At 41.5% G+C, this 22,229-nt stretch overlaps 4 protein-coding genes across 4 annotated transcripts; all 4 read right to left on the bottom strand.

Annotated features, from left to right (window-relative positions):
• Positions 1-48: 48 nt before the first annotated feature.
• LOC103507413 lies at positions 49-2,106 on the bottom strand. Its single transcript, XM_026822275.1, has 3 exons — positions 1,456-2,106; positions 666-1,075; positions 49-255 (listed from the first exon to the last, which is right to left on the bottom strand). The coding sequence occupies exons 1-3, from the start codon at positions 1,628-1,630 to the stop codon at positions 49-51; spliced, it is 792 nt and encodes a 263-aa protein (XP_026678076.1). The 5' UTR covers positions 1,631-2,106.
• Positions 1,764-8,681, bottom strand: LOC113465298. The gene is made up of 8 exons (XM_026822274.1): positions 8,604-8,681; positions 6,585-6,822; positions 5,258-5,397; positions 4,701-4,899; positions 4,049-4,381; positions 3,569-3,631; positions 3,321-3,464; positions 1,764-1,786 (listed from the first exon to the last, which is right to left on the bottom strand). The coding sequence occupies exons 1-8, from the start codon at positions 8,679-8,681 to the stop codon at positions 1,764-1,766; spliced, it is 1,218 nt and encodes a 405-aa protein (XP_026678075.1).
• Positions 8,682-10,333: 1,652 nt separating this feature from the next.
• On the bottom strand, positions 10,334-18,710 carry LOC103507412 (ephexin-1-like). Its single transcript, XM_008471882.3, is given in 11 exon segments — positions 10,334-10,863; positions 11,654-11,833; positions 12,585-12,604; positions 13,025-13,176; positions 13,179-13,424; positions 14,386-14,590; positions 15,961-16,135; positions 16,545-16,727; positions 17,095-17,245; positions 17,630-17,811; positions 18,594-18,710. Coding segments are annotated over 10 exon segments (1,572 nt in total). The 5' UTR covers positions 17,711-17,811; positions 18,594-18,710; the 3' UTR covers positions 10,334-10,684.
• Positions 18,711-19,557: 847 nt separating this feature from the next.
• On the bottom strand, positions 19,558-21,098 carry LOC103507411 (rho guanine nucleotide exchange factor 26-like). The gene is made up of 3 exons (XM_008471881.2): positions 20,936-21,098; positions 20,184-20,452; positions 19,558-19,756 (listed from the first exon to the last, which is right to left on the bottom strand). The coding sequence occupies exons 1-3, from the start codon at positions 21,053-21,055 to the stop codon at positions 19,558-19,560; spliced, it is 588 nt and encodes a 195-aa protein (XP_008470103.2). The 5' UTR covers positions 21,056-21,098.
• Positions 21,099-22,229: the final 1,131 nt, after the last annotated feature.

Here is a 22,229-nt window from a genome sequence, read left to right as displayed (position 1 = left end):
TATAATACAGCGCTTTCTTGCGGTGATATTTGAAAGCTATCAACAGAGTCATGAAAAACGAAGAATTTTTTCTGACTTGGCAGTGCTGTTCAGAGACGAATCCATCGTGTTCAAAGGTTTCTTGAACTCGGCCTCTTCCTTCTCGCCGTTCTTAAAATCGAAAATCTCCGGCTTCCACAGCTGATTGTTGAAGAAATTGTTGACAAGCTCTATGTCGCTATCGATGGCGTTCAGCAGTTGACTGCTGATGTCAAAGTGTTCCTGTCACATTTGGACGAAATTCCTCTAAGCTCCAGTGTGAATGAAAGTTCGCGAAATATTAATAAATAATAAGTAAAAAAAGTAAAAAGCCCACTTGAAACTCTCCATACAGCGCTTTCTTGCGGTGATATTTGAAAGCTATCAACAGAGTCATGAAAAACGAAGAATTTTTTCTGTCGTTTCTTTTGAAAAATTCTCCGGATTCATGTGGGAATTAATAAAATGTGGGATTTTTTTGTATATTTTTTCCCTCATCATTGACTTTTGTACCTTTTCGTTGGTAACTTCTACCAACGAAATCGTCGGGATTTTGTCGTACCCTGTATAATTTTTGGATTTTTTTCTACCAACGTTTGTAACTTCAGGGACATTATTTTTTTTATATTTTTTCAAAAGGAAATAAAGTGTTCCTCCTCTTCGACGATTTTCTGATTGTTCTGCAGCATTTGGAGGAGGGGTTTGCAGCCGGCTGCCAAGTCTTGGGCGATCATGACGGCTGTTTCTAGCTCGGAGTTCATCATTGCTGTCTGAGCCATTTCTTTCTCCAGAACAGACCGTTTGCTAGCGACAAGTTTCTCACGTACGGCACGTACCCGCTTCTCAGGCACCAGGAACACATTCATGTACGCCTTCTGACACACTTCCGTGTTTCCGTTCTTGTCGATCCTATACTTGATGGTGGGGTCGGTTTTGAGCTCTACCATTTGGTCGGGTTTTAGACTGCTCTCGTCTTGTCCGTTGGTCAGTTTGATTTTCTTCTGCTTTGGTTCCGCTTCGTTCTCGTTACCCTCGTCATCGGACAGGTTAACTGAGTCTGAAAGAAAATGAGCATTTTCATTATTATTATTATTAACCAATAAAGAAAAAAATAATAAAAAAGGTTAATCCTTGAACTTTTATCCTAATACCTAATGAGAGAAGTACTTATAAATACTCAAGTGTAAGTACCAGGGGAGGTACAAAATTACATCTATCCTCAAGATAAATATAATTGATCCTTAGCTGTTTTTATTTACACATTTGTATTACGGTTTGTCTTTCTCTATACACCTTGTAATATTTACTGATGACAGGTGTAAAAAAAAACCTACAAATGTTTTGGGAAAATACTAAATTCAATACACTGAATGCTGAGGCTCGAATGTGGCCTGATGCAATGGGTGCACTGCCAGACACACAGATCTTTACACTTACCATCTTGAAAAATGAACTCAATTGCTTTCATACTGGTTGGAGCTTTGTAGCGACACTGAACTCGCTTGTTGTCCTCCTTCAATCGTTGAGTGAGCGACTTCATTTCAATGAATCGCAACAGGAGCATCTCTTGCTTTGGCCGATCTCGCATCAGAGCATGGTAGTATTTGAACATGTATGTTCGCACTTTGAGAGGCACTTTTTCATCACATTTTTGTGGGCATGTACAGAGGATCTCTGTGAAAAGTAAGAGATGATTAGATTAAAAAGTGGTATGATGAAATTGAAACCAAAATTAATTTTCTAGATCAGCAGAGTATCTCTAACTTATCTGAAACACAATACAGATGAGGTAGTATGTTAATTCAATGAAATTTAAGTTAATTAAAAACACAAGTAAATTAAAATTAAACAATGGATGAGAAAAATGTCTCTTTTTTAAGGGCTTCTTATTCACTCAGTGACAGGATTCTCATTTCTGTTAGCTCTTCCGCCCAACCACTATTTATTAGTCAAGTTCCCAGTAAGTATCCCTTCATATCCATATTCTATAACCCTCTATCCAATGCCTCTTTTTTCCTCCATTCTCTCTCTCTTCCTAAGTATGTGACTCCCTTATCCCTAGCACTACTCTCAGGCCATGTTTTCATTAAAAAAAAAAAAAATCTTTTCACATCTCACATTATATACCTATGTCTCACATCAATAAATATAAGCCGTTGACTGTCTGAGCTTAGGTAACCTTGAAGTTGATTCCCGGGCTGGGTGGACTGTTTGGCTGAGACTCTGTAATCAGCCGGGGGGTCTGCCTGGTCTGGGGGTTGAACTTGAGTCTGGTTTTGGCTTGGTTTGTGGCCCCAACCATTAAGTAACTATATCTAGGTAGGTACTCCCTTACTCATTCATATTATTGTATTTATTACTATTGTAATATTGTACCTACTGTTAAAAATATGAATAAATAAAGCACTATTAATACTAATACTAATAATATACCTACTTTTCTCACATCAATAAATGTAAGCCGTTGACTGTCTGAGCTTAGGTAACTTTGAAGTTCCCCTTATCCCTAGCACTACTCTCAGGCCATGTTTTCATAAAAAATAAATAATAATAATAATAATAATAAAAAAAATGATCTTTTCACATCTCACATTATATACCTACTTGTCACATCAATAAATGTAAGCCGTTGACTGTCTGAGCTTAGGTAACCTTGAAGTTCTGAATTGAGTTCTACCCCCCTACTCAAGTACCCAGCAGCTGCAATCTGATCTCCAAACACAGCTTTGATCTGTTCTCTTTCTCTTACAACCAGTTTTTTTTTTTTCTCCAATTTGATTAAAGACAAATGAACTACTAAGTAGGTAGGTAGGTACCTACAATAATACTTCTAGCAAATTTTGCAGGAGTTGTGTTCAATTTCATTTACTTAAACACTTATTTAGGGACCTATACTTAATTCTGACTTGAACTTGTAAGTCCCTATTGGTGTTCATAAAGAATATTTAGGGACCTTATTACAGTTGTTCAGGCTTTCTTGGGTTTCAAAAAGAGGGGGGGGGGGGGGTTTAAACCAAAAATCAAACAAATTCAATAAAAATGTCAAATGTTTCACATTAGGTTTGTTACCTGCCCACCTATCTAAATACTTACTTCAAATTCAAAGATATAGGAAACAAAGTTACTTAAGTGTCAGAAGAATTAGAAGAGAGAGGACCTTTTCTGCTCAAATTCAATGAAAAAGACAGAGGGATTAATAGTGGGGGAAGCTAAAAGAAAGAAAAAAAAATATACCTACCACAAAACAGACCCTGAAGTAGTTAAAACCCCCTAGGACGCGACGTTTAGACTTGTGTACCTACCTGATTCAGTATCACAGCTAAGTACTATCTCGACGGTTTTCTGTTCGTGGTTCTCCAGAATGGTCAACAGGATGAGATATTTGTTGGTGGGGGGCACCGAGTCTTCGATGGCCGCCATTTGCATCATGGCCCGCGTGCAATAGTCTATCACAGAGTAGCTTCCGTTACTGAAACAGGAAACAAAGGCATAGGTAAATAGACCCAATAAATGTTCGTTCATTAGGTTTTAGGTAGGTTATGGTAGGTACAGGGGTTTATCGTCGGCGAATTCAAAATCTTGTCTGACTTGTTGGACACATTGAGAGAGGACTCTGAAAAATGCAATATGAGAGAACACAAAAATGAGAATTGAGCATAGTGCTTACAGTGACTAAGCCCATATATGAGCGAGTATTGTAGTATTTCCTGAGACTGCTGTACCCCTGAACCAGAATTGGACAAAAATCACTTCAGGGAACTGCCTCTTACATATTCTATTACTGCCCCAGAACTCCGGGGAACGTAAAACTCGGTCAGAAAACACCCGTAAAACTCGGTCAGAAGCCCTGTCGAGGATCCGAAAATACTCTCTTCTTTAAGAGCACATAGTAATCAAATTATATTCATTTTTGGACGTTTTATCCACCGAGGCGTGCGCATTGCACAGAAACCGAAAGTGCATATTAAAACGACACTGTCGACCTGGAGACGCAGCACAGCTAAGTGTTGCCGTTGGTTCATTTGCTCACCGGTTGACACGGTCCTATTGGTAGGCGGGGGAGGTGGAGGACTAGACGGTCTTAGAGCGATCGATTGGCGGCGTACGTCCCTCTCATTAGCCAGCGACCCCAGGGCAATGCTTTGGCGGCGAAAGTCTTTCTGGGGTAGCGGAGGAGGGGTGGTATCAGTCTTGAGAGGGGAGGGTTTGGTGGGCGTGGTCTCGCGGGAGGAGAAATCGTCGTCCAGGTAGAAAATGGACTGGGTGCGGAATTTGGTTTTGAACGAGGACCAGCGACGACCCCGGGGAGGTAATGGGGTGGGGGAGATTGGAGAGGGGGGCTGCTGAGTGCTCAACTTGCCATCTGAAAGAGAAAATTATTCGTGAAAGGGAAAGTATTTTGTGAAACCGGACAAGACCCGATGCGAGTTGATCTCGGTATTTTAGTGTTGGGATCTTCTCTCTTTACATGGGTTGTATTTACCAAGCTTAACTCCATACACACAAAGCCCACTCCGAGCTATAGGTGTAGGAGCAAATAGCCCTAGAGGATGGTTTAAGCTTATACGAATTTATGTACCTCAACATCTCAAGGAATAAGCATTGAAAAACACTGTCTTTAGCAGAGTTTGATAGCGACTGTTATGTATAATAAAGCCCATACCCTGAGATTTTCCACTTACCGGGTTCGGAAGACTTGGGCAAGACCACAGGCAGTTGAGCGATGGCCCCGACACTCATCTTACGTATCTTGTTGAGTCCCAAGGAGCTCCGAGACCAATGTTTCTTCACCTGACGTCCCGCCTCCTTGACAAATCCGTAGATGTTCTGGTTGAGCTGAGCCGCGGAGGTGGGAGGAGGTGGTAGACTTCTCTCGTGGATCTGTGGAGGTGAGAGAGGAACATAAGGGACTCGCATACATTCAAAGTTGAACAAGCGAGCCTAATTAGCTTGGTAGGTAGCGCGTCTGCCTTGTAAGCGTTAGGCTGATGGTTCGATTCCCGTCCGGGGCGGATTTTATCCTGAAGGGATAGGGTTCGTTCTCGGAACGGCTGGCTTTCTCCTATCCTGTCTTTCTTCTCCCTTCGATTTTAGGACGATAAGACCCTAGCAGTCACAGTCCCCACTATCAAACCTCTTAAAAAAACACACGTTTCTAGGAAACATATTAACGATAGGAGGTATTTGACGGCAATGACGGCCATTCCGACCGGGCGGTAAGCAGAGGTCGGACACTCACCGTTTCTCTGGAGTCCAAGTCTGACGATCCGTCTGAATCCGAATCGAATGAATCAGAAAAACTGTCGTGGTCATTTTCCGTCGGGATAATATTCTTGTAGACATCACTGGGGGGTTCTGGTAAGGCCGTGCGTGTGGTATCTGGAAGGAGAAAGCAAAGGAGTTGTGTCTTTTGAGCATCGTAGTCTTGAGACTCCTGAGAAACCGTTTCTCTGGAGTCCAAGTCTGACGATCCGTCTGAATCCGAATCGAATGAATCAGAAAAACTGTCGTGGTCATTTTCCGTCGGGGTAATATTCTTGTAGACATCACTGGGTGGTTCTGGTAAAGCCGTGCGTGTGGTATCTGGAAGGAGAAAGCAAAAGGGTTGCGTCTTTTGAGTATCGTAGGCCTTTGGGGCTAGGTTCTTCAATCAAGGAAGTCGGGCAGTATCCGATTGTGCCAAAGAGGCTCCCAAAATTTGAGCTTCTTTATCTTTCAGGTAAAATTTGGCACAACCGGACATCGTCCTTGATTTTTTGATTTTACTTTCATGTAATGATTTAAAATCAAGACTAGAGCCCGTTCTCCCTTTATTCCCAATATCACTTTTTTCCTCAAGAATTTCGTGAAATTAATAAATTGCAGAGACAAGAGATAAACATCATAACACAAATAAAGCTGCACCTAATATTCGTGGCAATGGCATTTTATAAAATAACAAAACCTTTACCTGTCCTATCTGACCTTGTTAGTAATTAAAACGTCAAAAGCCTGATTATAATCTTGCTGTTGGTGCAATACATCTTACTTCATTTCCAATTATTTTGTAGTCTCATTCTACATTCTACCTAGGATAAAGTTATCTGAATGTCTGCTTAGTGGATAAAACATCTCAAGATCTGATTGGCAAAAATGGTTTATGGATAACTTAATCAGTAGGTACCGCACCCTAAGAATCAGTGGACAATAGGTACCTACCTAACTTGATTGCCCAATTTTGAAAAATTGGACTAACTTATCAGTCTTGCCACTCTATTGTACAGTTATAGATATAGTCAGAGTACCTTTGCAATTTATTTGTTACAGAATAGATAATTTTTGTTACAGGTTTACAGAGAAGAGTAAGTGAGTTACAAAGAAGAACTATGGATACCTACTCTTTTTAGTGGATTAGATACTCAGTCAATGAGACATATCTCATATCCTAACTCCTTATAGGTATTATGTGAGTTGTGTTTTAGGATTTGACTGATGAGCTGAGTATTAGTTCACTGAAAAGAGTAGTTCTTTTTTCACAACTCACTCACTCTCTTCACATCTCTACTATATTTATACAGGGTGTCTACCTTCATCGTTAGTCAGGAACACATTCAATTCTTGCGACTCGTAATCAATACCACACCGGTTGTGACATCGGAGTTCTGTTAGTCCGGGAGATGGGGTCTTTTTTCCTGCGCGACGTTTGGGAATGGGCGGCAAAGGTTGTTGAGTGATGCTAGGTGACAGGACTACTATCGATGTCGACTTTATACCAACTATAAGAGAAGGAATGGAGGAACACGTTGTTGGAAATGTTGAAATGACCTAAAGATTTCTAATCTAATAAACTCCAAGACTTTATTTGACGAAGGAACACGTCACGTTGTTGGAAATGTTGATATGACCCAAAAACTTCCAATCAAATTGTCCAATCAAAGAAAAAAAACTCAAATAAAAAGTCTTTGACTTTATTGAGTTTTTTTCTAAGGGGTTTGGCGTCACTGCATAGCTGTTTAGGTTTTTAGTAGGTAACGGTGGTTTTACCCTCCATTTGGCGACAAGCTATACTTGGTCGTCGTAAGTGTGCGTTTTCACATAATATTAGGTAACACTACCATGAGCTAGGGTAAGTTTGGGTAGGACCAATACTTTTGTACATGTACAGATGTACAGCCACTTCTAGGGAAGTTCAAATAAGCAAACAAGTACATGAGTAAGGTCTACCTAAAGTTGTAATTTAAGTCACAGTGTTAATAAGTATGTAGAAGTAGAAACCGGCGTACTTAATATTCACAAGATCCAGGAGTTATAGGACTAGGAATCCTTCCTTGGCTTTACTAGTACCTAGTACCTACCTACCTTTACTCATTAGAATTAGAGTCAAGGCATGAGACAATTCAAACAAAACATGAACAACACATGGACATGAACAAACATGGGTATATGAACATACATGAATGGCAAGTGTACTGTACAATGTAGGTGCATACCTACAAGTACACCATATGTGTACAATTGTATATGTTTGTGTTTATTCATATTAATGTACAATAAAAGTAAATTAAATATACAATACCTAACTTCCATATAACCATGAATAATCCGCACAGAAATTATAAAACATATGTAGGTACTTAATCTGAGAAGTAGGATTATGTACCCTATAAGTATCTACGTAGGTATAAGGTAAAATAATTTGAATGACGGTAAAAAGTACCAAGACAGCTCGTAAACAATACGAACGTTTTGTCAGGATTTGCCAGGTTAAGTTATTGTGACCATGGTGACCTTGAGAATAGTTGTTAAATGTTCATTATTTATATCTGCATTTTATCATTCGATTCGGTACCTACCTATACCTACTCTCTAGAATTGAGAAATATTGGTACCTAGAGTACCTACATTGTAGTCACCTAGGTAGGTACAGAGTGTTATCCGCCCTTGAATTTTGGTAAAAGTGGAATGGGTTTGATCCCTCTCTTAAGAGAAGAATATTAAGTATGACATAATAAGCGTAAAAAAAGCCTATACGTTGACGCGTAAGGTGTATTGGCAAATAGCCCTAAAAGCTGGGTTAAGCTGTCTTAGCTATGTATGTCCCTGGTATGTCGGAACTACGAACTAAATTTACTGTATAGGTTCTAAATGTCCTTTTCTCGGACGCATAGGTAACCAACAGGTTAACCTCCACAAATTACACAATACAATATCAAAATAAAATTGTATAGGTTCTAAATGTCCTTTTCTCGGACGCATAGGTAACCAACAGGTTAACCTCCACAAATTACACAATACAATATCAAAATAAAATAATTTTAATAAAAACCAAGGTTGAAATAGCGATAATACGGGCAGTGTCCCTGAGGCTGCGAGGGAGCCGTTATAAAACCAGAAGTTTAAACTTGGAAGATGGAGCAGGGGTTCCCTAATGTGATGTTGTTTTCTGTCTACTTATATATACAATGTATTTATTAAATGTGAGAATTCCTGTGCTGTGGAATTATACAGATATCAATGTTGTCTGACAGTGGGCAACCCTAATTACCTATTTAGTTACTTGGTTAGTTCTCACCGGATCAGTCGTGTGTGAAATACCATTTGTAAGCAAATAGAGACTCCAATCCAATGGCTGAAAACTTGGACATCTTCAGAAGAATAGTCTCTCCGATGACAGCCACACTCATTTTGAGATAAGGTTCAAAAACGGCAATTTGATTTAGACCAAGTCAGAAAACTGGGATAAAATTCCTTATCAGAAAAATTTGCCAGTGGAATTTTTCACAAAAATTGTTTAGCGTGTTTGTTTACTTTTGTTCCTTGAAATCAGCTGATTGATGTGAAGGCAGGGTATGAAAAAAAAGATCCTGCAAGTTGCACAGATATAACTCGCACCCAGCACAGATGTAATCGTTGAATGACCTTGAGAAGAATGAGGCCGTGGTTATGAACAGGGCCATCGTAGGCCATCGTCGGCCTTTTTGCGTGTAAAGTTGGCGGGAAATTCGAATTTTTGATTTTTTTTCCGCAACTTGTACAATCTGAATTCATTTTTTACTTTTTATCTTTAGTTTGCACGTTTATATTATACTTTTCATTTATATTAGCTAATAAAAACAAGCAAATTACAAAGCAAACAAAAATAAATATAAAATGAATTTTAAAAATTGCCGCCGGAACAGTTATCTCACGTCGTCCGAGCTCATCTCAGCCCTGTTCAGGCCGTGGTTATGAACAGGGCCATCGTAGGACAACGTCGGACTTTTTGCGTGTAAAGTTGGCGGGAAATTAGAATTTTTGATTTTTTTTCCGCAACTTGTACAATCTGAATTCATTTTTTACTTTTTATCTTTAGTTTGCACGTTTATATTATACTTTTCATTTATATTAGCTATTAAAAACAAGCAAATTACAAAGCAAACAAAAATAAATATAAAATGAATTTTAAAAATTGCCGCCGGAACAGTTATCTCACGTCGTCCGAGCTCATCTCAGCCCTGAGGCCGTGGTTATGAACAGGGCCATCGTAGGACAACGTCGGACTTTTTGCGTGTAAAGTTGGCGGGAAATTAGAATTTTTGATTTTTTTTCCGCAACTTGTACAATCTGAATTCATTTTTTACTTTTTATCTTTAGTTTGCACGTTTATATTATACTTTTCATTTATATTAGCTACTAGCTGAATTCCGTCGCTTCGCTCCGGAATCCCGCTAGTTTATCCCGAGGCATGGCCAAACTTGTGGAAAAGGCATGGCCGAACTTGTAGTTATCAAACTAAAAACATAAACGAAACTCAAATATTAGGCGAGCGAGGAAAAGTTTTCTCTCCCACAGTCTCTGCACTCTGTGTATTTCTTATGGTGATTTTAACGATCAAAAATTGATCATATCTCAGGATCGGTGTAGATTTTCGCAAAATCCTTTCTTATTGCACACCTAGACCATAAAAAGAATATTCCTACCAAATTTCAGCTTTCTAGGTGGTGTGGTTCTCGAGATAGAGCGATCAGTGTGTGAAATGTGAAATGTGAATGAGTGAATGGATCTCGTTCTTATAACTTACTAGTTCATCCCGAGGCATGGCCAACCTTGTGGAAAAGGCATGGCCGAACTTGTAGTTAACAAACTAAAAACATAAACGAAACTCAAATATAAGCGAGCGAGGAAAAGTTTTAGTGAAACAAAGTCAGGTAAGGCGATATCCACCTTACCTGTTCTGGAATCCAACCTCTGAACTTAGAGCTACCTCTGCATTTTAGAAGAGAGAGTTTATCAAAAATGGACCTTTACCTGAATTGCAAAAATGTAAGGATTTCCTGCAATCTGATTGGTTCCTTCATTTTGGGTTGATGACTCATTGCTGTTACATTGATCTGGATGAACTATAGGTACATCTAATCCTCATAGTTGAGCACAGTCCTCAGAATAAAGGTAGGGGTGCCTACTCAGTAAAACTTGTAGAAATGATTTTCAACAAAAATTATAGGTAGGTACCTATTAGTACTGGTAAAAGTAGGGCCATCGGCTTTAATAAACGCCCTTGGTCACTGCGACCTATAGGTAGGTACAGCATGAAGGTAGGAGATAGGTCTTACAAGCTTAGCCCATCTTTTGGGGCTATTTGCCCCTACACATAGGTAAGCCTCAGAGCGGGCTTTTTGTGTAGATCTAGGTACATTCGAGTCTTCTCTCATGTAACTTTCTTCTTAGACAACTCTTGTGATTGCAAATAGCTCCCGCTCAGGGCCAGCAGACGGTATCTTTGTTTCAAATTCTTCGCTCTGGCATGTGACGAGGCTATTTCCGTCGTATAATTCCCCGGGAACCACCCCTTCTGACCGTCCCTGATCCGCTCACCGTGGTACCAACCTGAAAACATAACGCTTGTCAAAATTCGGAAGTTCGGGATAGAGCAAGAGAGCAGCCTCGTGCCCTAGTGGACTTGAAATCTGGAGGTCCCGGGTTCAATACCCAGAGCACTTAAAAGTGAAACAGACGGAGAAACTCTAACGCATAGAAATCTCCAATAATTTTCTATAGGTACTTTTTTTGGTTTGATAGAAGGAACTGTAACAACGGAGTAGAGCAAGAGAGCAGCCTCGTGCCCTAGTGGACTTGAAATCTGGAGGTCCCGGGTTCAATACCCAGAGCACTTAAAAGTGAAACAGATGGAGAAACTCTAACGCATAGAAATCTCCAATAATTTTCTATACTTTTTCTGGTTTGATAGAAGGAACTGTAACAATAGAGGTTTTATCGTCCCGAAATTGAAGAGAGAAGAAAGATAGGATAGGAGAAAGCCAGCCGTGCCGAGAACGAACATTATACCATCAGGATAAAATCCGCCCCGGGCGGGAATCGAACCCGCGGCCTAGCGCTTACAAGCCAGACGCACTACCAACTAAGCTAACTAGGCTGGCTTCCTCTCAGTTTGAATATCTTACCGTCACTCATTTTTCTGAGTACATTGATAACGTCACCGGGTTGCAAGTTCAACTCATCGGGTTGCTGGGCAGTGTATGTATGATTGACAGCAACTTGAGGGCAATCCCATTGTTCGTACAGAGTCTCTTCTGGGTTGGAAGATGCAGGGGGTGCGGTTGCTTCGACTACCAACTAAGCTAACTAGGCTGGCTTCCTCTCAGTTTGAATATCTTACCGTCACTCATTTTTCTGAGTACATTGATAACGTCACCAGGTTGCAAGTTCAACTCATCGGGTTGCTGGGCAGTGTATGTATGATTGACGGCAACTTGAGGGCAATCCCATTGTTCGTACAGAGTCTCTTCTGGGTTGGAAGATGCAGGGGGTGCGGTTGCTTCTAGCCACCTTTGTCTCCCTGGAAAAATCAAGGATGAATTACTCATCGTGGGTTTCACCAACCTACTTTTTGGCCCCAAACAGCTTGTTAAACCTATACTAATCACATTATTAAGCCTTAATACATAATACCCCTGTTAAGCCTATACTAATCAAATGGAACTTAACAGGCCTGTTAAGGGCTGAAAAAATGTTGGTGAAATCACCCTCAATATGGTAGAGGGTAGGGTTCAGAGTTTGTCATTATCTCAGGACCCTGGAATCAAAGGTAAAGATAGGACGGCCAGCCAAAACGTCATGATCACACCAGGAGGAACAACAGTCCAGGAAAGCTTCAGCACACCATATGGGCAAAGTTCAAAACCCCAGCCCTCGGGCAAAGTTTAGATCCCAGCAAAAAGGGGATGGAAATGTATGACTGACTTTATTGCTCACTTGCTGTATCCATGAGGGAGCTGAATCAGCTGTCCTGTTAAGCCTATACTAATCAAATGGAACTTAACAGGCCTGTTAAGGGCTGAAAAAATGTTGGTGAAATCACCCTCAATATGGTAGAAGGTAGGGTTCAAAGTTTGTCATTATCTCAGGACCCTGGACTCAAAGGTAAAGATAGGACGGCCAGCCAAAACGTCATGATCACACCAGGAGGAACAACAGTCCAGGAAAGCGTCAGCACACCATATGGGCAAAGTTCAAAACCCCAGCCCTCGGGCCAAGTTTAGATCCCAGCAAAAAGGGGATGAAACTGTATGACTGACTTTATTGCTCACTTGCTGTATCCATGAGGGAGCTGAATCAGCTGAATAAAATGAATTTTAAAAATTGCCGCCGGGACAGCTATCTCACGTCGTCCGAGCTCATCTCAGCCCTGTTCATAAACACACCCTTAAACTTAGGTCTTCTTGTGACGGGGGTTTTACCCACCATTAGGCGACAAGCTACCCCCCTCCTCTAACCTCAACCAGCCCGAGTGAAGTCGGGAACCCAGCAGCACGCGATTCCCCAGATGGTCACCATCCAGGTACTAACTACGTGCAACATTGCTTAACTTCAGTGATACACGAGGAACTGGCGCATTTAACGTGCTATAACCGCATTGCACCGCTGAATCTAAATAAATTTGACTTATATCGATGATTTTCCATTTCCACCCATTCCAAAATCTAACTTCTCGTCAGTCGGGAATCTAATGGTAAAACCTCTGACTTACCTTTTCTTCTTGGTAATAACCAGCAGGTCCGTGAAGAGGAACAAGTTGAGTTTGGCATAGAAGTGAGTCTTGTTGAGCTTCCTAGCGAAGGTCATCTTGGAGTCAACATTGACGAAGTTCATCGATCCTGACCGAACTAGCCAGCGACTGGATGCAGGTCCGTGAAGAGGAACAAGTTGAGTTTGGCATAGAAGTGAGTCTTGTTGAGCTTCCTGGCAAAGGTCATCTTGGAGTCAACATTGACGAAGTTCATCGATCCTGACCGAACCAGCCATCGACTTGAAGAGATGACGGGAAGACATTTGACTTCCTTGAGTGAGAACTTGATGAGACGACTCAGGAGGAGCATCTCGTAGTAACGCTCCATCTTACGAGCCTCCTCGTTACATTCGTGGACAATCTGTGGGAAGAGAGGAGGCGAATTAGAAGGAATAAAACGACCATGATGCCTCAGCATCCTGCGAGAGACACACCTAGAGGATAGCCTGGAACTATCACAATTGCTTCAGACTTCTTAGTCCTCATGAGATAAAAGTTTAAGCAACCTGAGGCTGGAGTCCTGAGAACCGCAAACCCCTTTTGAGCTTTTTCCTTGGAATAGCCCGAAATGTCAGAGCTTTGGCCCTCAATAGCATCCTGCGAGAGACACACCTAGAGGATAGCCTGGAACTATCACAATTGCTTCAGACTTCTTAGTCCTCATGAGATAAAAGTTTAAGCGGCCTGAGGCTGGAGTCCTGAGAACCGCGAACCACTTTTGAGCTTTTTCATTGGAATAGCCCGAAATGTCAGAGCTTTGGCCCTCAATAACGGTCGAACCGTACTCCCTGGAAAGCCGGGCCAGGTACCGTTTTGAACCTGATAGACTAGCTGATGAAAGAACTAAATTCCTTCTCTGGAGTCTCGTCTATCTCAAAAATAAACCTCTCACCTATCGTTGTATTCTGCACTTGACTTTTTTTGCTGAGAAAAAATCGACAAACGGTACGATGTTTCTTCTGCGGACACGAACCGTACTCCCTGGAAAGCCGGGCCAGGTACCGTTTTGAACCTGATAGACTAGCTGATGAAAGAACTAAATTCCTTCTCTGGAGTTTCGTCTATCTCAAAAATAAACCTCTCACCTATCGTTGTATTCTGCACTTGGCTTTTTTTGCTGAGAAAAAATCGACAAACGGTACAATGTTTCTTCTGCGGACGGTTTCGTCTATCTCAAAAATAAACCTCTCACCTATCGTTGTATTCTGCACTTGGCTTTTTTTGCTGAGAAAAAATCGACAAACGGTACGATGTTTCTTCTGCGGACGGAAGTAAGAAGTTCGAAGTTCAGAATGAGAAGTGTTACCCCGCTGGTGACGTACCTTATTCAACGTAGCAAGCGTCGTGTGGCACGTCTCATATTCGCTATGGTTGGGTCGCAACCGGGTCAGAATGGCATCAAACAGAAGAGGCAGACGAGTCACCCGTTGCATTGGCAGCATGAGGAAGGAGTGGAGGGAAAGACTTTGACATACCGGGTCCGATTCGAGCTCTGTCAGGGCTTCGATGAACTTCGGATTGGTTTCTCTGTGGAGACGGGAAAATTGGATTGAAGGTGAGAACACCCTGAATTGGTTCATGTAGAGATATACACTATACAGACGTGGTTTCTGGAACTTGGCCTGGCCGTTTCTCTGGAGTCCAAGTCTGACGATCCGTCTGAATCCGAATCGAATGAATCAGAAAAACTGTCGTGGTCATTTTCCGTCGGGGTGATATTCTTGTAGACATCACTGGGGGGTTCTGGTAAGGCCGTGCGTGTGGTATCTGGAAGGAGAAAGCAAAAAGGTTGCGTCTTTTGAGTATCGTAGGCCTTTGGGGCTAGGTTCTTCAATCACGGAAGTCGGGCAGTATCCGATTGTGCCAAAGAGGCGACCAAAATTTGAGCTTCTTTATCTTTCAGGTAAAATTTGGCACAGCCGGACAACGTCCTGAAAATCGAAATTTGGATTTACCTACCTATGATATGAATGAAAATAAAAAAAGGACCATCACCAGAACATGCAAGAAAAATTGAACTGTACAACTGTACGTATAATTATCACCTACTTATCAAAGTAAGTTCATGCAAAACAAACAACAAAAAGATCAAAACATGATATAACTCAGAGAGAGCATGCAGTATTTAGAACGACATCAGATATTGGGAATTCAGAATCCTTGGTAGGTACCCTAACTGCTAACTTACAGCTTTTAACCTCAAGTACCGACCTATCTATCACTTGATCAGCTCTGAAATGCACTACCTGTAGGCACTTTTAGGACAAAATAATATCTAGTGTTTATTTCTGAAAAGTAGATAGGTATCTCGCAGACATACGTATAATAGAAATCTTTTGCAGGACTGTTTCTCACGAGACCGAGGTTACCTAGGTAGTAGGTAGGTAGGTAGGTAGGTAGGTAGGTACCTATTAGCAGTTGCCAACTACCTAATACAAAGGCCATTAGGAATAGTAAGAAAGTAGGTACCTAATACATAGTTACTAGGTATAGGTACCTACTAGGACTATTAGGTAAGTACTTTCCCAAAAAAAATAATTAAAAAAAAAAAAAAAAAAAAAAAAAAAAAAAAACGTGGAAACACATTTTTTGATAAAACTGGTTTTATGAAAGTTTCATTCAACCAAAAGATAGATAAGATTAATACACACAAAGTTGTGTATAAGTGTACGGGATTCGCTTTCATCTTGCTTTAGTTTCATGTTATGGGTGTGGAATTGGTGCCTGAGGCATTCTCTTCCATCCAACCAATTTCAAATTGAAATTGGTCCCAAGGGCAATTCATACCGAGACCCTTGACAAATGGAGTGTGCCTGAAGGCATGTGATGTGTTCTAATCCATTCGACTTACCTGTGGAATGTGCCTGAAGGCATATGTTCCAATCCACTCGACCTACCTGAGAGATTTAAGCGTCCGATCAATATGAAACTGGTTGGAGCAGTACTTGATGTAGATGTTGAAACTCTTGTTGGTCACATGTTGGTAGACAATCTCACAGATGTTGGTCAGGAGGATGGAGTCTTGCCAGCATTGCTCCAGAGCTGCCAGCAGACGTTCTGAGCATTTCCGCACTGAAAACAAAGGATTTTTTCGAATTGTATTACATTATTTCAAAGTGTTATTTTTACAACTGCGCTTAACAGGTAAATTGAAGGATGGACCTACCTATTGAAACTTGTACCGTGACACTTGCTGTGAAAAAGATTACTGATAGATTACCACAAGTTTTGGGAGACTTACGGGGGAAAAACTCCCCCACAAATCTCTATTCCATTAATGTAGGTAGCTACCCAATTGTCCTCAAGAGGCCAAGGCTGAGTGCTGCACTCCAAATCTCAAACGAAGACCCGAAAAAAATTGATCTTTCCGGGAATCGAACCTGAGACCTCCGCCACGAACGTTGTTTTTTTCCGCTTTACTCAAAGTGACAGAATTCTCTTAAACGAGCTATTCCAACCAACCAGAACTCTCGATAATTACCTGCTGTGACGTTGCCGAACAAATGCTTGCGGTCATTCTTGCTGAGAATGTTGACATCATCTAGCAAAGGACTGGCGATGAAATGTTTCTCCAACACAGTGAGGGATTTGAAGTAGGACGCTTCGGATGTTATCAGCTCAAACTTGGCCTCTTGGAGTTTACGCTCGCCTGCATCTAATGTATCTGAAAATACAAGGATTCATTGTTTGAGTATTTGTTTTGTGCAATATTCCGAATTGAAGAATATATTATGCCCACTCCCATTGCCGGAGTATTTGGCATAATATATTCTTCGATTTAGAAGGAAAATCAAGAGACCCTCTCTCTATCTGTTCACACACAGAAAGTCACGGGAGAGTCTCTTGCGGAAGCCAACATAAGCAGTATTTATTTCCAGCTTTATACTGATAATTATAGCACAAAAACTTTAGACTGATATAAAAAGAAAATTTGACTTATATCTGACTTGTTACCTACAATTTTCAGCTTCTGAAGGAAGGCGTCCTACATCGGAATTGTCGAATCTGGAGTTATGTATGACAATATTTACCTAGTACTCCGGAATCAATGACCTCAGGTAGTTGACACCACAGGGAGCGATTCATATGAGGTGGCGCTATGATCTCCAACATGGAGGTTCTCATTGGAGATGATCCAATCTCCTCATAGCCATTCTCCACGGAGCCCTCGTTGAATTGTAACTGGGGGGAGAGAACAACAATTTTGTTGATTTATTAAGCGTATCTCTAGAAAGGCCTTCGAAAGGATCAACTGGCCTTCGATCTTGGAAAGAACATTCCCTGGACTCGGGCTGCCGGAATGGTTATACGTGTTTATGTTGATTTTAACAACTGAGGTCTTCTCACAATGGGGTTTTACCCTCTATTCTGCGACAAGCTACCCATCTCCTCACGTTAACCTCGCCCAGCCTGAGAGGGGTCGGGAGAAGACCGTATCACTTACCCAGATGGTCACCCATTCGTTTACCAACCACGGGCAACTTTGTTTAACTTCAGTGAGTCATCGGAATTGGTGCATTTAACGTGCTACCACCGATGGGTGACCTGAGTCCGGCCCTGACTTACCTCGGCAATACAAGCATTGTAGAACTGATACAGGGGCTCGTCTATGAATCTCAAGTGAAGATCGGAACCAGGGTCGGACATGGAATCCGAATTGCTGGTGGCACCAGGCGTGGAACTGTTGCCAGAATCCCATAGGTTGTCCCAGTAGGCACTGCCCTGGGGAGGTAGATGCTTGATTTGATCTGGAATCGAGAGGAGAGAAACGGGGAATTAGCCATTGGTGATGATTTGACAGGTGATGTAGTTATCTACTGTAGTATACCTAGCATTTGAATGTTTAAATATACCTATAGCCGATTCATTTAAAGTAGTATTTATGTACCTTTGCCCCATGGTATAAATCCTTTTGGAAATGCAAACTAGACAGTTGCATACATACATAAAAAATTGCTGACAGCAAATTGTAACGTGAAACGTTTCGTGGTTTTAACAAAACAGAATAGAGAATCCAGGAAAGCGTCAGCACACCATATGGGCAAAGTTCAAAACCCCAGCCCTCGGGCCAAGTTTAGATCCCAGCAAAAAGGGGATGAAAATGTATGACTGACTTTATTGCTCACTTGCTGTATCCGTGAGGGAGCTGAATCAGCTGAGAGAGGTATGTTACCTATATCCCGGTGTTGAAAGGATTGGGGTTTAAAACCCCGAATAGAGAAGACTGATGAGAAAAGTGTTCACATAACACCCTCTCTCTCTTGTAAGGTTTCCAATGTTTCCATTGGATGACTCTATTTCATACCCAATCTCAGTGATCTGTGAATAGAGAAGACTGATGAGAAAAGTGTTCACATAACACCCTCTCTCTCTTGTAAGGTTTCCAATGTTTCCATTGGATGACTCTATTTTATACCCAATGTCAGTGATCTGCTATTTTCCCCCAAGTCTAAAATTATTGAAATCGTACGTATTCCTTCGAGTAGGAACACTGCCACAATTTTCGGATTTTCCTGCACAGGATACGTACCACTATCAACAAAAGCAGGCACGTTGGCAGTGGGGTCAAACAGGCTACAGTCCGAATACCAAGATGGCGAATTCAAAATCTTGTCTGACTTGTTGGACACATTGAGAGAGGACTCTGAAAAATGCAATATGAGAGAACACAAAAATGCAAAAGCAGGCACGTTGGCAGTGGGGTCAAACAGGCTACAGTCCGAATACCAAGATGGCGAATTCAAAATCTTGTCTGACTTGTTGGATACATTGAGAGAGGACTCTGAAAAATGTAATATGAGAGAACACAAAAATTAGAATTAAGCATAGTGCTTACAGTGACTAAGCCCATATGAGCGAGTATTGTAGTATTTCCTGAGACTGCTGTACCCCAGAACCAGAATTGGCGAAAAATCACTTCAGGGAACTGCCTCTTACATATTCTATTACTGTCCCAGAACTCCGGGGAACGTAAAACTCGGTCAGAAAACACCCGTAAAACTCGGTCAGAAAACACCCGTAAAACTCGGTCAGAAACCCTGTCGGGGATCTGAAAATACTCTCTTCTTTAAAGGTAGGATGGGAGAGGGGGGCTGCTGAGTGCTCAACTTGCCATCTGAAAGAGAAAATTATTCGTGAAAGGGAAAGTATTTTGTGAAACCGGACACGACCCGATGCGAGTTGATCTCGGTATTTTAGTGTTGGGATCTTCTCTCTTTACATGGGTTGTATTTACCGAGCTTAACTTCATACACACAAAGCCCACTCCGAGGTATAGGTGTAGGGGCAAATAGCCCTAGAGGATGGGTTAAGCTTATACGAATTTATGTACCTCAACATCTCAAGGAATAAGCTTCGAAAAACACTGTCTTTAGCAGAGTTTGATAGCGACTGTTAAGTATAATAAAGCCCATACCCTGAGATATTCCACTTACCGGGTTCGGAAGACTTGGGCAAGACCACAGGCAGTTGAGCGATGGCCCCATTAAAACCCCCTAGGACGCGACGTTTAGACTTGTGTACCTACCTGATTCAGTATCACAGCTAAGTACTATCTCGACGGTTTTCTGTTCATGGTTCTCCAGAATGGTCAACAGAATGAGATATTTGTTGGTGGGGGGCACCGAGTCTTCGATGGCCGCCATTTGCATCATGGCCCGCGTGCAATAGTCTATCACAGAGTAGCTTCCGTTACTGAAACAGGAAACAAAGGCATAGGTAAATAGACCCAATAAATGTTCGTTCATTAGGTGTTAGGTAGGTTATGGTAGGTACAGGGGTTTAGCGTCACTTTTAAACTTAGGTCTTCTCGTGACGGGGGTTTTACCCACCACTAGGCGACAAGCTACCCCCCTCCTCAATTTAACCTCAACCAGCCCGAGTGAAGCCGGGAACCCAGCAGCACGCGATTCCCCAGATGGTCACCATCCAGGTACTAACCACGTGCAACATTGCTTAACTTCAGTGATCCATGAGGAACTGGCACATTTAACGTGTTATAACCGCACTGCTCCGCTGACTCTAAATAAATTTGACTTTTATCGATGATTTTCCATTTCCAACCATTCCAAAATCTAACTTCTCGTCAGTCGGGAATCTAATGGTAAAACCTCTGACTTACCTTTTCTTCTTTGTAATAACCAGCAGGTCCGTGAAGAGGAACAAGTTGAGTTTGGCATAGAAGTGAGTCTTGTTGAGCTTCCTGGCAAAGGTCATCTTGGAGTCAACATTCACGAAGTTCATCGATCCTGACCGAACTAGCCAGCGACTGGAAGAGATGACCGGAAGACATTTGACCTCCTTGAGTGAGAACTTGATGAGACGACTCAGAAGTAACATCTCGTAGTAACGCTCCATCTTGCGAGCCTCCTCGTTACATTCGTGTACAATCTGCGGGAAGAGAGGAGGCGAATTAGAAGGAATAAAACGACCATGATGCCTCAGCATCCTGCGAGAGACACACCTAGAGGATAGCCTGGAACTATCACAATTGCTTCAGACTTCTTAGTCCTCATGAGATAAAAGTTTAAGCGGCCTGAGGCTGGAGTCCTGAGAACCGCGAACCACTTTTGAGCTTTTTCATTGGAATAGCCCGAAATGTCAGAGCTTTGGCCCTCAATAACGGTCGAACCGTACTCCCTGGAAAGCCGGGCCAGGTACCGTTTTGAACCTGATAGACTAGCTGATGAAAGAACTAAATTCCTTCTCTGGAGTTTCGTCTATCTCAAAAATAAACCTCTCACCTATCGTTGTATTCTGCACTTGGCTTTTTTTGCTGAGAAAAAATCGACAAACGGTACAATGTTTCTTCTGCGGACGGAAGTAAGAAGTTCGAAGTTCAGACTGAGAAGTGTTACCCCCCTGGTGACGTACCTTATTCAACGTAGCAAGCGTCGTGTGGCACGTCTCATATTCGCTATGGTTGGGTCGCAACCGGGTCAGAATGGCATCAAACAGAAGAGGCAGACGAGTCACCCGTTGCATTGGCAGCATGAGGAAGGAGTGGAGGGAAAGACTTTGACATACCGGGTCCGATTCGAGCTTTTTTTTTTGGCATTGGTTTGGCACTAAGCCTCGACCATACAGCCAGAGTGAATGTGTTAGCGAAAAAATGGAATAGATGACCATAGGTTTTATCTGTTAGTAAAATGATTTTAAAATACTTAGCAATAACGCTCGACAAAAAAAGATACCTATTACCTACCCCACCGGATCTAGGTATCTAATGATTTGTTTTATATGTTTTTTATGTTTTATTTATTTGTAACAATAATTGATATAGATATATGTATATGTATGACAAGAAGGTAATAAACATCTTATAAAATAATAAAATATTACAAATATATAGGTATAGGTATAGGTAGTAAATATTACGCATTCTTTGGCGTTACTCTTCCACACTAAAGGAATGTGTACTTCATTTGCTTTTGTGGATAGCAGTCTGTATGACATTGACTGGTTGACATTGGCAAGCTTCAGGCTGTGTTTATGTACAGGGCTGAGATAGGCCATCGTCGGCCTTTTTGTGTGTAAAGTTGGCGGGAAATTCGAATTTTTGTTTTTTTTTCCGCAACTTGTACAATCTGAATTCATTTTTTACTTTTTATCTTTAGTTTGCACGTTTATATTATACTTTTCATTTATATTAGCTATTAAAAACAAGCAAATTACAAAGCAAACAAAAATAAATATAAAATGAATTTTAAAAATTGCCGCCGGGACAGCTATCTCACGTCGTCCGAGCTCATCTCAGCCCTGTTCATAAACACACCCCGAGAATGGAATGCAGGGGCGTACTCAGGGGGGAGGGGGGGCTGGCCAGCTGTAGGTAGCCCCCCCATTTCCGAAATAAAATCTTTTTTTTCGGTCACGTAGAATACCTAGGTACCTATGTTTACAACAAAAGAACTGTCGCATTTGGGTGAAAATTATGAATAAAAGTAAAAAGTTGCTAAAAATCCAAATCTGCAGTCAAATTTCAGAAAAATTAACTTTAAAGGTACCTACCTAGAAATTTCAAATTTTATTAGCCGTTCTCTTGAAAAAGTTCTTGAATGACACAATCACTATCTCCCAGTTCAAGGGATAATTACTGGGAACCACAAAGGTCCCAGGGTCATTTCTACGACAAAAATAAATTTTCGTGGGGTCTGTCAGACCTCAC

This window comes from Diaphorina citri, unplaced genomic scaffold, assembly GCF_000475195.1.
Source record: "Diaphorina citri unplaced genomic scaffold, Diaci psyllid genome assembly version 1.1 scaffold311, whole genome shotgun sequence".
NCBI lineage: Eukaryota > Metazoa > Arthropoda > Insecta > Hemiptera > Psyllidae > Diaphorina > Diaphorina citri.
The sequence above is the reverse complement of the archived record's forward strand: the minus strand, read 5'-3'. Positions and strand labels throughout refer to the sequence as shown.